Here is a 14844-nt window from a genome sequence, read left to right as displayed (position 1 = left end):
AACCACTCTATTTGTAGACTGAGGGTGTTTCTGAAACAGAAACCATTTTGTTCAAGGATTAAAACTTTTAACTCCTGCCGAGTGACTCCAGAGGAACTGAGGCTTGATGACGTGAGATTTAAGGATTGATCGAATGTCACGTGTCCACTGAGGGTTCTGTGTTGTTCCTGTGATGAGTTCATGCCCACGTTTGCACTCACACTAACACTAGGGTTGGCGTTGGTCTCACATTTCCTCCATGTGCACCTGCTTCCAAGAGGTCGATAGATTGTACCTGGAAACATTGGGCTCCAGGCAGACGTCTGTGATCCTAGAGGACAGGAGCTGGTATTAAGGCCACAAGGACCCGAGTGGACTCCAGTGATGAATTTGTCTTTAAATAAATGACTTCAGACTTCAAGAAATGACTCAAGATGAACCTGCAGCCTCTGTTCGTTTGTCTTAAATCACTCGTTTTCATGGACCTGAACTTAAATTAGTCTCAGATCCGTCGAGATTTGTCTCCAGAATCTTCACGTGTGATTAGAGACTTCAATCACTTGGTATTTTAGTCAGTAATAAAGTAATAACACGTTATAGTTATAGCAATAGTATAGTAATAGTAATAGTGATAGTAATAGTGATAGTAATAGTAATAGTAATAGTGATAGTAATAAAACAGTTATTAATAAACTAAGTATTTTCCCTGGGCTTGCCTATAACGACTTTGATCTTGACGTAGATTTGGCCTTTGTTATTCTAGTGTGTGAATTAAATTAATGACATGCATTACATCATTCAGGGGCCTCACAAGTATGGACATAAAAATATGTATGTGTGTGTTTGTGTGTAAGGGAGTAGGAGTGAGCATGGGAAGCTGACAGATGCTTTGTGTATGTATAAAGTGTTCATATGTGTGTGTGTGTGTGTGTGTTTGTCCCTTTTGTGTCAGTTCAACATCATGAATAGAACAAAAAGTTCTATAGAGCGCCGCTGAAATATGTGTGGGAGGTTTGTGTGTTTGTGTGTGATTGTGTGTCTGTGTGTAGACAAAGACATGAGGAGGTAATTTATATACGACCACAGAAAAATAAACTCTTTGAAATTGTTAATTAAAAATGACCAAATCCCCATTTATCAATATATTAAAATAAAGTATTATTAGTTCAAGGAAAAAAATCTGTTAAAAGGAAGAATTTTAAGAATTTTGCAATTAAACTTCGACGTCAACGTTTCCATGTTTGTGTGTTTCTTGTGTCTCTGTCTCTACACTGCACTTACAGCACAAGTGTAACATATCGGTCTACGTGTGTGTCTGCAGAAGATGTGTTTTCATCTCAGTTCATTTAGTGTTTGTTCCTCTGCGAGTGTGATTTATGTGTTATCTACGATGAGCATGTGTGTGTGTGTGTGTGTGTGTGTGTGTGTGTGTGTGTGTGTGTGTGTGTGTGTGTGTGTGTGTGTGTGTGTTTGCAGTGGAAGCAGCTCTGGAGGCAGGAAACATGCAGAAGCAGCAGCCTGGTTCTCTGGGTTTGTCGTCATGATTTATGAGTTGTGAAGACATTTCTTTTCCAACAGTAATCAACTGTCCACTCTGAGGACGGTGGAACTCATCGTCGTGTTTCTGTCTTTCTCATCCGACTCCTGTGAAAACCACATCAATCCATTTCTCTTTCTGTTGCTCTGCAGCTCACGTCCATGTAATACAAGAGGTTTTAAACCTGTGTGAATTATGTTTTATGATTATGTGTGTATCTATCAAAACCTACTTCCAAAATTCCCACGTTAATTTTGTTATTATACTTTCTGCATGGATGATTATTTTTCATAAAACCAGGAGTTCTGGGAGTTTTCTTAATGCAGCATGAGCTCATTAACTTCTCTGGGGGCCCTTGTTTACCACTTTTCTACGTATATCGTCCAGTTTATAGTTTATATTATATATTATATATGAGATACCCACTGAAGAATGTGCAGAAGAATAAAATATTAAACATCCTTGACCCTTGTAGCGTAATTTCTGACTCGTAATAATCAGGTACTACTTTAATCCAGAGTTTTAGCCACATTTCTTGGGCTTCATCAAATTGTTTTAGTTTTTCATTTAGATCATGATGGTTTATTTCTTGTCATTTTACCTTAGGCCTAATCCATACTACGGTGTTTGTATTTTAAAACGAATCAACTCTGCTCAGTGATCCTCCTCCACCTGCCAATAAAGGCCTTGAGATGAAAAGTTCTGGAAGCCTGATAAATCATCATGTTGATGATACAAGAGCAAGATTACGTGTGAAGTATTCTACCATCATGATGTCGGGGAAAGTATTTGGCATTAAAATAATAAAATAATCTGAGCCAAACCCGACTGCTTGTGTGGGTGTTTGTGTGAAAGCACCTGTTCCACAAACATCTAAGCGGTTCAAAGCCATGCAGAGAAGAAGAGGAGGGGAGGGGAAGGGGGGGGGGGGGTACAACACAGAGGAACACACAGGCTCCACAGAGGTCATGTTAAAAAGGTTTTATTTCAACAACTGTCTGAATCACGTTGGTTTTGATCTCAGTTCGAAGTCCCAAAAAAGTACAAAAAAAAAAAAAACAAGTACATCAAAGGATTAGAAATCACATCAAAGAAAACCAAGACACATTGTGTTGCTTCGTTTTAAATCAATCCAAGCAATTTTTTTTCCAATATTTATACATACTCACTGGATTAGTCAGACAAACATCGAAACCTCTCAGTAGCTTTATCGTAACATTTTTTTTTTTTTACAATGACGTTTTACGTAAGTTTTAAACTTCTGTATGATTTCTTTCTTTTTACAAAATACACCAATGCAGGCAGGGGAAGGTGTGTGTGTGTGTGTGTGTATACATATAAGCATGTTTATGACTTCATCTTTTCACTGTATGTGTATTCACACTATGTGCATGTGCGTGTGTGTGTGCATGTGTGTGTTTGTGTGTGTGTGTGTGTGTGCAGGTAAGAAATAAGAGGAGAGAAGAGTGACAGCAATAAGGGGGGCGGGGCTGCGAAACAGGGGAGTGATTGAATGTAAGAGGAAGTGGGGGGGTGGGGGGTTGCAAGGCGGCGGCAGGGTGAGGCTGGCAGGGGGGGCGGGGTTACTCGGGCAGTGGCAGCAGTGGTGGTGGTAGTGTAAGTGTTTTTTCAGCAGCCCGGGCCGCTTGGTGGCAGTGTTGCCGTGTCGGAGACGGTTGCAGACTGGGTTGGTTGGTTGGTTGGTTGACCGGTGGGTTGGTTGACCGGTTGGTTGGTTGGTTGACCGGTTGGTTTGTTGACTGGTCGGTTGGTTGGTTGGTTGGTTGACCGGTTGACCAGTTGGTTGGTCGGTTGGCTGGTTGGTCAGTTTGTCGGTTGGTTAGTTGACCGGTTGGTCGGTTGGTTGGTCGGTCAGTTTGTCGGTTGGTTGGTTGGTTGACCGGTTGACCGGTTGGTCGGTTGGTTGACCTGTTGGTCGGTTGGCTGGTTGGTCAGTTTGTCGATTGGTTGGTTGGTTGACCGGTTGGTCGGTTGGTTGGTCGGTTGACCGGTTGGTTGGTTGGTCGTTTGACCCGTTGGTCAGTTGGCTGGTTGGTCAGTTTGTCGGTTGGTTGGTTGGTCGGTTGGTTGACCGGTTGGTTGGTTGGTCGGTTGACCAGTTGGTTGGTTGGTTGACTGGTTGGCTGGTTGGTTGGTTGGTTGGTTGGTTGGTCGGTTGGTCGGTTGGTTGGTTGACCGGTTGGTCGGTTGGTTGGTTGACCGGTTGGTCGGATGGTTGGCTGGTAGGTCAGTTGGTCAGTTGGTCAGTTGGTTGGTTGGTTGGTTGGTCGGTTGGCTGGTTGGTTTGTTGGTTGGTTGACCGGTTAGGTGCACTCGGCAGCGCACCGACGGAGAGCAGGGGAAGGGGTTTGGGGGGGGGGGGCTTCCTGTTGCCGGCGCACCTTGTGGTTTCCGTGGGGTCGTGTTGTCGGTTGCTGGGGACGTTCAGTTTCCTGTTTTCACATCATGTTGTTCTGCAGTGAGTTTACCTCCGAGGAGTTGTCCTCGCCCAGGACCTTGTGGTTCTCGTGCTTGGGGGTCAGGGAGTTGTGGATGTTCAGGGAGTCGTCCTCCTTGGGCGACGCCTTCACCGGGTCTTCCAGCTTGTTCTGGGAGTTAGGATCATCCTACCCAGGGGGGGGGGGGGGGAGGTGGAGGTGGTTGGGTAGGGGTAGAAAGTACAATTAGAACCACAACAGGAAACATGGTACTTGTTCAGCTCTGATGTGACCGACCGGTGGAAAACTTTGCTGTTTGGATTTAAACTTTTCCTTTTATCGTTGCTAAAGAGAATCAGATGTTTTATCTCACTGAACTACTTTGGATTACACAACTCTGCTGCTCACACTTTACGTTCAGTGCCAATGTTCAGAGCCACTTTAGGAAGGTGTGTGTCCTTGATGTGATGAGGTGGAGGGTGTGTGGTGCTTGTGTAACTTTCATGTAGAGTTTGTGTCCTGTCTCACACCTGCAACCACAGCGTCCACCTGCATGTTTCACTTCCTAACCATAACTTCACTATATTGTATCTGCTAAAAGATCACAGATCTTATTGGGAACTTTGGCACTGAACGCAACCCAGTGACCTGCAGAATCGTCCAACCGGTGACAGTGTTTCCTTCCCAATCCCACACTGTTCGATTTGTCTCAGATTTCCTACAGCAGATTCACATCTTCCACCTTCATTTGCTTTAAAGAATCACACCAGTGTGTCCACGAGTTTCTGCTTCTGTACGACAAACCGTTACTTCATATTTGAAGTCAGCTACAGCTTCCATTTGTTTCTTTTTAGCGTTAAATTGAATAGACAGACTCTTGACACTTGCCTGAGTTTTGTGATCCATGAACGTGAGAATATGAGAACACATATTATTATATTATATATATTACACTGTATTACATTGCATATTGCAATTTGACACTGTTCACTGTTTTGCTTTATGCATTGGGCATTGTGCTTTTCACCTTTTCCTTCACTTTTTATAGCTTTTATCTTTTATATAGATATGTTTACGTCTAAATAAATGCTACCTTGTATAAATATTAGAAAAAGTGAGTAAAAAAGAAGTAAATAGTGAGTAAATATATATTGTTTTTTATTATTACTATTGTTTTTCTTATGTGTGGTGTATTTATTGTGTTTTGATGTTTCTATGTTCATTGTATGCACCAATAACCAGAGCAAATTCCAGGTAGGTGTAAACCTACTTGGCAATAAATACTTTCTGATTTGAAGTAGAAGTACACAAACTTAAAGTAAACCACTGGTGTGATTCTTTAGAGACTTTCAGGATGCAGTAAAAAAAATACTTTGAAAATACCAAACAGAATATCATTGTGTTTGTCGTATTGTTCAGTTTCAGTTTCAAACATCAGTCAGTGGGGTTTGGAGGCTCCACTGTTTGATGGTCTTCATGCTCGGCTGGCGTGTTGTGTTTGGTTGAGGAGACGGTGAGGTGACCTGCATGAGCGACACCCCCCCCCCCACCCACCCCCCCTCTCAGGCAAGCTGGGGAAGCACATGCACATCCACATGCAGGACCCCTGCAACACAACCCCCCCCGTGTTGTCGCTCATGCAGAATCACACAACTCCTCTTCCGTAGAACAAAAACCAGAACAGCACCGAGCCGGTGGATCCTGGTGAGAGATCTGCTGGTACCACCGTCATACAGACCAACAAAACAAATCTACGTGTTTATGAGGTTTCGGTTTAAGTCTTTTAATTAAGGTCAGTTAGGGAGGGTGTGGGGGGGGGCGGGATTGATTGCGGACTCCATTTTAGCTCTGTTTTCTCTTCCAGCCTCTTATCTCCATTAATGCTGCATCATCGACCCGGTGGCGTCCGTCCGTCCGTCCGTCTGTGCCTCTTTTGTCCACGTACACACCGACACACAAGTATGGTGAGATAGTCGTTCGCACACACACACACACACACACACACACACACACACACACACACACACAGGCATCCATCCACACACATCCCCAGGCCCTGAGGCGCGTGTGCCACTTCCAAACAGCACACACACCCCCTAATTGAATGTTTGCGTTTTGAATTCAATGGCACTTTTAGGAGAAAGGGAAGTAGCAGTGAGAGCATTTACCCGCTGGCGGTCGGCCTAGATAGTAACTTCAGGCAGGACGTGTGGGTACGTGACTTCCATGGTGACCGGGAACGGGCCCTCGGTCCTCCCGTCCGCGTGGAACTGGAAAATTTTTAGTTTTTGTTTGTTGGATTTTACTCATTTTTTATGTCACGCAATTTTGGGTGGAGGGGGAGGCGGGCGGTGGGGGGGCGGTGGGGTGGGGTGGGGGAGGCAACAGAGTCACGAAGGACTTTAACGTTTAAAAGGTGTCATTTTTTTAGGAACAGAGATAAAACAGGGTTCGGATGATGAAGATGAAGATGGTGGTGAAGATGGTGGAGGCACACGGGCATCAGGCGAGAGTTTGATGTTTATGTTTAAGATACAAAGAGAGAATTATCATCACTGCTGAATATGGTCTTTTGGAATTTAAAGTAAAGATATAAAAATCCCCTCCATCACATTATTCTTAGTATTAAAGCTCTGATTTATGGACATTGTTTATGTGATGATAAGGGATTTGAATTATTATAAAGGAATCATTTTATTTATTTATTATTAAGTCAGTCTCTCTGCAGGAAATCAAACGGTTTATGGGAAATTAAACCCTAATGTGAACTGATTATGAATTAAGAAGTCTATACACATATATATGTATAAACTGTATATTTGATCAAATGACACGTGCAGCTTATCGTCCTTATTGTTTGTTTTTCTCTCTGTTTTCTTTTGGAATTAATAATTTTTTATCTTCAGCTTTTGATTAAATCCTTTGGTTTGAATTCACAGTTCACACCTGAGATTAGAATATTTGAATTGGCACGAGTGTGGATGTTTATTAATCTTCCTGCACGTGCTTCATCACTTGTGTCTGTGTGTGTGTGTGTGTGTGTGTGTGTGTGTGTGTGTGTGTGTGTGTGTGTGTGTGTGTGTGTGTTTGTGTGTGTGTGTGTGTTTGTGTTTATTGACAGGCTCCTTTTTCTCTGAGGTAACTGTTTTTGTATCAGATTCATGTTTGCATTCATGAGTTTGTATTAATGTCAGGGTTGTGTGCACACTGTATGTGTGTTTGTGTTGGTATCAGGGTTGTGTGCACACTGTACTGTATGTGTGTTTGTGTGTCCAGCGTTTTTCCGTTCAGATTAAATCTCACTACGATGATTACATGAATGTATTTAACGTAGAGATTATTTACTCATTGTATTAGAGTCCGGTTCCTCTACTCGTCTTCAGCGTCAGACGATTCAGTCCTGAGAGACGATTCAGTCGATGGAAACACAATCCTCTTAGGTTACAGGCAGCTCTGACCACTCAATTCATTGTGTGTTGAATTAATTTAGTATTGAACAATAACAACGTTGAAATAATGTAATTTCATCGTTTTTTTGTGGAGAGAGAGCGAGAGGCCGAACGAACGAGTGACGACAATCAGGTTCAATCTACGACTGTGAATGAAACACGAGTCGTTGTATTACTGCAGGGACACAGGGGTGTGTGTGTCTGTCTGTGTGTGTGTGTGTGTCTGTGTGTGTGTGTGTGTGGTACCGCGGTTGTCTGGTGTGACAAGGTCGCCACAAGGTCAGTACATTTCTGTTTTAAATTAGGTTTTTCGGGGCGATGTAATTATCTGACTCTGCACCTTTAAAGGGACATTTCACACATGAACGTTCTCGTGGTGGAAACATTGTATCGTTGGAGGTGAAGACTGCAGCTGCTTCTTCCTCTTTTTCTTCTTCTATTGTTTTATTCTGTCTCTACTTCCTGTGTTTGGTCCAAACTATCCGACAAAGTGTTTTCACTCTGGAACCGAACCAGGTTCAGTTTGATCCAGACCCAGAACTCCTCCTCTGCTCTGAGGAACCGTTCACACCTGATGTTTAGATTCACGTGATTGACGTTAAAGTTAGTTAAAGGAATCTTCACCTCTACCAGGTGACATTATTAATGTGTTTTCCCGATGACCTTTGTTTTTCTTTATGTGGCGGGCGGGCGGGGTGGGGGGGTAAGACTCGGATCGGTCCACTCAGGCTTGAGAGAGGGTGATTGACAGGGCCACAGTAACAATGAGAGAGCTGTTTGGGAGGGTGAGGGAGGCGGGGCGGGACTTTCTGACATTTGGGGTTTTGGTCTTACCTCGCAGTCGGACTCCTCTTTGGTCTTACACTCCCAGGTGTATCTGCTCATGGTTTTCTGAGGGGAGGGGGACGGGGCAAAGGGTTATAACTCCTCAAAAACCACTCAAGGTCCAAATCCTCAAGAGACAAGACAGAGACGGACAGTCGAGAGACAGAGAGAGGACGAGGAAGAGGAGTGAGGGAGAGGCGACAGATCAGAGACGATACAGAGAGAGAGAGAGAGAGGGAGAGAGAGGGAGAGAGGACGAGGAGGAGTGAAGGAGAGGCGACAGATCAGAGACGACACAGAGAGAGAGAGAGAGAGAGAGACAGAGGACGAGGAGGAGTGAAGGACAGGCGACAGATCAGAGACGATACAGAGAGAGAGAGAGAGACAGAGGAGGTGAAGAGAAACGTCCTCTCAGACGACAGCTGAGATTCCCGTCTGGCCGTCGCACCTCCGAGGAAACACACAAACACACACACACAAACACACACACACACACACACACACACACACACACACACACACACAGACACACACACACACACACACACACACACACACACACACACACACACACACACACACACACACACACGTCCTCACAGTGTTTCTGTGTGAGAGCAGTAAACACAGATCTGGATCTCTCCTCTGCAGACACTGGGCTGTTAGTGTGGACGGAGCTGAGGTTATTGGTTTTATTAGTCGTGTGTTTGGGTTATTTTTTTGGGGGGAAACCGGTGGGTTGGGATCGTTCTTCTTTGGTTTGAGAGAAGCTGGTGTTTATTTCTAGGATAATTCAGGATGTGTTTGAGGAAATGTGTTAGAGGAAGAAACCAGGGGATGAACAGGAGATGGAAATATTTGTGAAGGGGTTTTTTTTCAAACAAGAACTGAACTGAACTCATTTACAGGAACAGATTTCAATACAAATCAATACTGAATCCAGAACATAACCTGTTTATCATATTTAGTCTATTCAGGTGTAGCTTTAAACATTTGCAATGTAAATAAATACAAATATAAAAAGCTTAACTTTAAAAGACGATAAAATAAGATCTATTTATGGGTTCATTATTCTAAATAGTGGAACTCCAGATCTAGGTCTGAAATATAAAATATCAATATCTATGGAACCAACAAGGAGTTTCTTGCTGGTTTCTTCTACCTGTTCTCACCAAAGACATGTGGACTGAATTCATTCCGCATAAATTAAGAAAGTGTGAATCAGTGTGAAACTGAATCTGGCAGCATCAGAACACTGCTCTCTAGCACCTCTAGTGGTCAGAAACACCACACGGCACCTTTAAATGTCCTAAAACGAGCCAAATGGAACATCTTCAAAAACTATTAGCTCCATTGGATGAGCAGGGATTTGAGGGGTTGTGTTAAATGGGTGGTGTTTTAGAGATGTTGTTCGGAGGTGATGACGGATGTTTAGTGATTTCTCGTCTATTCCGGGGAGTGAAAACAGTTTGTAAAAGGCACATGAGACTTTGAGAACTACTGATCACTGCAGTGAACTACTGATGGAGTTGTTAGAGGGTGGTACCACATCTTCAAGAGGCAGACATACAAGCTCGACCTCAGTTGTAGCACTAGAACTACCCATGCTGCTACGACCGCCGCGTGGCCGCTACACGCTACTCGCTACTCGCTACCATGCTTCTGTAGGGAGGCACCTGTCGGCTCTCCGCTGCCGCCTGCAGGCCACAGCGAGGCGTTGCATCTCAGATGTTTATCCTGATAAACCCCGAACATTCCCCACATCCCCTTTCAGCTTACCTGGTTGTGACATCATCCTACCCCCCCCCCACCCCCCACCCCCTTTGACCAATCGTAACAGTCCCGCCCTCCCTCGACATATATTTCTCAGGATAAACAAGTAAAGAAGAGCATTTGGTTAACAGAGCAGTTAGCATAGCACACAGCTGCAGTGGCACACATGTCCACCGGATGGCGCATGTTAGCAGGCATGCCATGACACACCAATGCAAGAGGTGACCAGAGAGAGAGAGCAGATCAGAGAGAGGAGGGGGTGGGCAGGAGGTCGCCGCAAAGGACTGTGGGAGTTTTCTCGTAAAAAGGGGTCTCGGGTTAACGCCAGGGGCCGTGTGGTTCCAGGGGGAATTTAACCCCTAACCCCGCCCCCCCCCCCCGGCTGTGTCGGCGCCCGGATTCACCATCGCAGCTGATTTACGCCGCAGCTGTTCAATGTCTGCATGAAAATAAAGTGTCACAATAAATCTGTGGACGTCGTTTGACGATCTTAAAATAAGTCGTCGAGAGCAAAAGACTTAAAATTACGATTTCTACAGCAGCTCCGTGCAGAGCGTGAACTCATTTCACATTTTATTATCCTTGAGTGTGTGTGTGTGTGTGTGTTTATGAGAAATAAACCGCAAAACTAAATCAATAAACAAAATAAAAATCTATGAGGCTCCGGAGCCAGTGTGTTGCCATGGTAACCGGTTGCTGGAGCACAGTCCTCCCTGGGATCATCGTTTCTATAAATGATTTTGACGACTTATATTATCTTATATCTTCTATAAGTTGGAAACTTCTTCGGGACTTTTATTTATTATTTTATTTTTCATTATGACGCTCAGCCTTCAGACTACAGCCGTGTGTATGTGAGTGTCATCTCTCCATCCTCGTTTGTATATCTGGGTTCGACAACTTATATATATATATATTATCTTATAAGTTGGAAAACTTCTTGGGGACTTTTAAGATTATGACGCTCAGACTTCAGACGACGAACATCCTCGTTTCTATTTCATATTTTAGAAAACTCCCATCATCCATCCTTGTACTTTGACCCCGCCCATCCCCCCCCCCCCCTTCAGCGTGTCACACCTCTGAGTATTGGAGAATACTCATGCCCATGCATTAGAGGGAGGGTCGGTTATCGGGGGGGGGGGAGCGGGCAGTGGGGAGATGCAGAAAAAAGGGGGTGAGAGAGAGAGGCGAGAACCACGTTACCTGACAGATAATGTTATCATAGTAAGCCAATGCACGGGCATGAGGGACGTTAGGAGGGGTGTCGCACAGTTTCCTTACATTTGGGTGGGAGCCCTCAGCGATGGTGGACAGCGAGAAATTATCATTGTGCTGCTCCGATGAAGGCCGGTACTTACTGCTGGGAGTCGGAAGGATGGAGGGATGGAGGAGCAGAGGAGGAGAGGAGGAGAGAAAGAAAGAATGAGATCACAGGGAGGTGAGGAAGAGGAGGAATGAGGAGAAAGAAAGAAGGAAAGACACAAGATCATCGGCAGAGACAGGAACGGAAAGGTAAAAAAAAGAGTTTAAAGAAATGAAGAGATGATGAAGGTGAAGATGTTTGAAAAGGAAGAAAGAGTTTGAAGATCCAGGAGGACGAAGAGGAAGAAGGAATTAACGAAGCGTGAGGAAGAGACGAGGGCGAAATGACACATTTTTAAGATGACAAAAGAGAACAAAGAAAACACAGATGGAGAGAAGGTGAAAGCAAAGGGAGACCGACGAGGAATTAAAGGACAAACGAGAGAAAGCGACAACAAATTCAGGACGAAGATTTCATCGTTGAAGAAAGACGGTTTGTCAGAGGAGCAGAAGGAGAGAGAGGGAGGGAGGGGGGGGGGAGAGAAAATAGCAAGAAAGCAGAATTAGTTTGACGGCAAGTTCACGTCGTCTGTTTGTGAAACGACAAACAGAGAAAAACACAACAGACACACAAACATCTTATCTGTGATGCAACAAAGAGAGAATTAAACTTGATTTGATTTTTTGACCTTCAGGTTTAATTGACCTGGTTCTTACGAGTTCCCACAGACGCTAAACTTTGACTCGCGTTCAACCGACTTAGATATGATACAAAGGTTTTATTATATCTTTCTTTCTGTCAACTTATTTTAGATGTGATGAGGATATTGATGCAGAAACTCTCCGGACTTTGTCTTTCACACATGAACAACGATTCTCCGCTCAGAGGCGTTCACAACAACACAAGCGTCGGTATCTTCTACGTGTTTGACACAACTTTTATCATCCTAACATATTAGTTTTCTTTTTGTTTCTTCGTCCATCACGTGTTAGAAATGGAGGTTCTCCTGTTGTTTTCTCACATCGGTTCCTTCGGACAATCTCCAAATGTTTATTGAGGGTCTGGCAGGAAAAACTACTAAAAACATCCAGAGCTTCTCACCCTGTTCTCACACCAGCTCCTCTGGAGATTATCTGGAGTTCAGTGCCTGTCTGAAAGCAGCTAAAGAAAACAGAGTGAGAGGTCCAAAGCTGGTTTCTGACAGACGAGGTTGGAAGATGGAGGTTCTCCTGTTGTAATCTCACATCGGCTCCTTCGGCCAATCTCCAAATGTTTTATTGAGGCTCTGGAAGGAAAAACTCCTGAGAACATCCAGAGCTTCTCACCCTGTTCTCACACCAGCCCCTCTGGAGAATGTTTGAAAGCAGCTAAAGAAAACAGAGTGAGAGGTCCAAAGCTGGTTTCTGACAGACGAACAGATTTCTCTGTCTGTCTCCATCTCGTCATCGTCCCGTCTTTGATTTGCTCCGTCTCAGCGTTTCATGAAATATAAACACGGACGTTCGCCCGTGGATCAGAGAGAGAGAGGCGAGAACTTTCTGAGCAGGAAGTAGATCACAGCCTCGTTAACTATGGATGCGACGAGGGAAACGAGAAGAAGAAGAAACTCAACACGATGTTTGACGGCGACTTCTGCTTTTTGGAATCTTTAAATGTCGGGAGCGAAAGATTTATCTGTGACGCTCTTGTCTCAGCTGTCGTCTCGTTCGGTTCCTCAGACAAACATCTCGTCCCTTTGAGGAGCCGGAGATGAAGGAGGAAGGAGGACGAGGTTCACAGACGACCCAGAGAGGAACTCCCGAAGTTTCCCAAAGCCGCACTCGCAAAAGATGAGAGGAAAGTGTGTGTTTATCTGTTTGAAAGTAGCAAGCCAAGTTTCCGTTGATCGGATTAGACGTCGGAGGACAAATCTGCATCGAGTAGAAACATCGGTAGCAGCGACGGCTGGAACTTAACGTGAGTGAAGTCGATCACGACAACAGCAACGGATTCTCCAGCTCAAACCAGTTTGTTGTAATGGTTGATGCTGTCGTTCTTCCTGTTTGTGGTCATTTCCTCGCCTTCGCCAAGTGGTGGTTATCGTGACATACGTCTCGTTAGTATAACTTGTTGAGATTTCTAAATTTTAGTTTCTCTCTGAGCTGACAGAATTCCAACCAAATAAAGCTAGAGGTAGTTTTAGCTAGATATTATGCTTCATACAAATGATTTTAATAACTGTTGCTATTTAGTGCCAATAATGAATCTTTTTACTTGTTCTAATACTTAACTTTTTGATATTAAAGCTTAATTCCCTCAGATTCATTAAACTCACACAGAGATCCAGGAACTGTCCCTTCTGGGGCAAAGTCAGTATGACATTCTTTGGGTTAAGTTGTTGCGAATGTTTATACAGTCAGGATTGTTTTGATATAGCTGAAACATGATATTCTTTGCTTCGCTGGACAACAATTTTGCCCCACATTGCATCTGTGGTTCAAGGACTTTCTTGAAGTAAACAGGTTGCCTATAGCGTCATTGGGAGTGTCTCCCTGTTCTACTTCCACATACCAAAAGCCAGGAGGATGGATTACGCCTGCGCACTTCCGAGGAGGAGGAACGAAGATCGACTGCTATAAAATAGACAGACGCCGGATGTTCATCGCGCTCTGATACAACTAATGTACTGGAAGCCCATTGTTTTGCCGTAACCTGTTCATTGTTTTCTAAATAAATACTTGATTTGAGCAAACCGAGTTCGGCTCTACTTCTCTTAAAGGATAAAAGAACACATTTTTAACAAACTAAGTTCTAATATAACCCCAAAGTTTAAAGCTACATCCACCATTACGTTATTGTTTCAAAACGCAAGTATGGACACGGATAAGAAATGGTACGGAGCCAAAACGCTCAAGTGGACAGAGATCGTTTGCATCCATCTTCTCCTCCTTCCCTCCCTCCCTTGCTCCCTCGCTTCCTGACTCCTTCCTTCGCTTCCTGACTCCCTCCTCACTCCCTCCCTCCCTCGCTCTGTCCTTCCATCGCTGGTTCTTTCTTCTCTCTCTCCATCTTTGACCAGGATGTTGGGTCTGATCTCGACTGCGGCAGAGAAACACTGCGACTGCAATTACCCACAGCAGATGGGGGAGTGTGGGAGTCTCATGTATTCAAGAGCCTTGTCAGCAGCGCACACACACACACACACACACACACACACACACACACACACACACACACACACACACACACACACACACACACACACACACACACACACAGACACACACACACACACACACAGACACACACACAGACACACTCGTCTGAAAGTGTCACGCTGAGCTTGTTTCTCTGCAGCCACTCTCTCTTTCTCATTCCTCTTTTCCTCTCTTTCTCTTTCCCTCTCTCCCTCTCGTTTCTCCCCCTCCTACTCCTCTCCTCTCTCATCTTGTTCTCCTTTTCACTCCTCTAGTTTTTCACCCTCCTCCTCCTCCTCCTCTTCCTCCTCCTCTTCCTCCCTCTCCTCGGTCCTCTTCGATTTCTCTCTAAGTCGACCAC

The 14844-nt window shown here is 44.4% G+C and overlaps 1 protein-coding gene across 1 annotated transcript in view; it reads right to left on the bottom strand.

The window, feature by feature from the left end:
• Nucleotides 1–3975: 3975 nt before the first annotated feature.
• The window catches only part of cspg5a (chondroitin sulfate proteoglycan 5a), a 57129-nt gene continuing 46260 nt past the window's right edge, over nt 3976–14844 (bottom strand). The window contains exons 10-11 of the mRNA XM_061080903.1: nt 11208–11364; nt 3976–4143 (exon numbers count right to left, since the gene is read on the bottom strand). Of these exons, the coding sequence (XP_060936886.1) occupies nt 3976–4143; nt 11208–11364 (325 nt within the window). The remainder of the gene's footprint in view (nt 4144–11207; nt 11365–14844) is intronic.

Source organism: Limanda limanda, chromosome 11 (assembly GCF_963576545.1).
Source record: "Limanda limanda chromosome 11, fLimLim1.1, whole genome shotgun sequence".
Classification (NCBI taxonomy): Eukaryota; Metazoa; Chordata; class Actinopteri; order Pleuronectiformes; family Pleuronectidae; genus Limanda; species Limanda limanda.
Note: the sequence above shows the minus strand (reverse complement) of the source record. Positions and strands in the feature narration are given on the sequence as shown.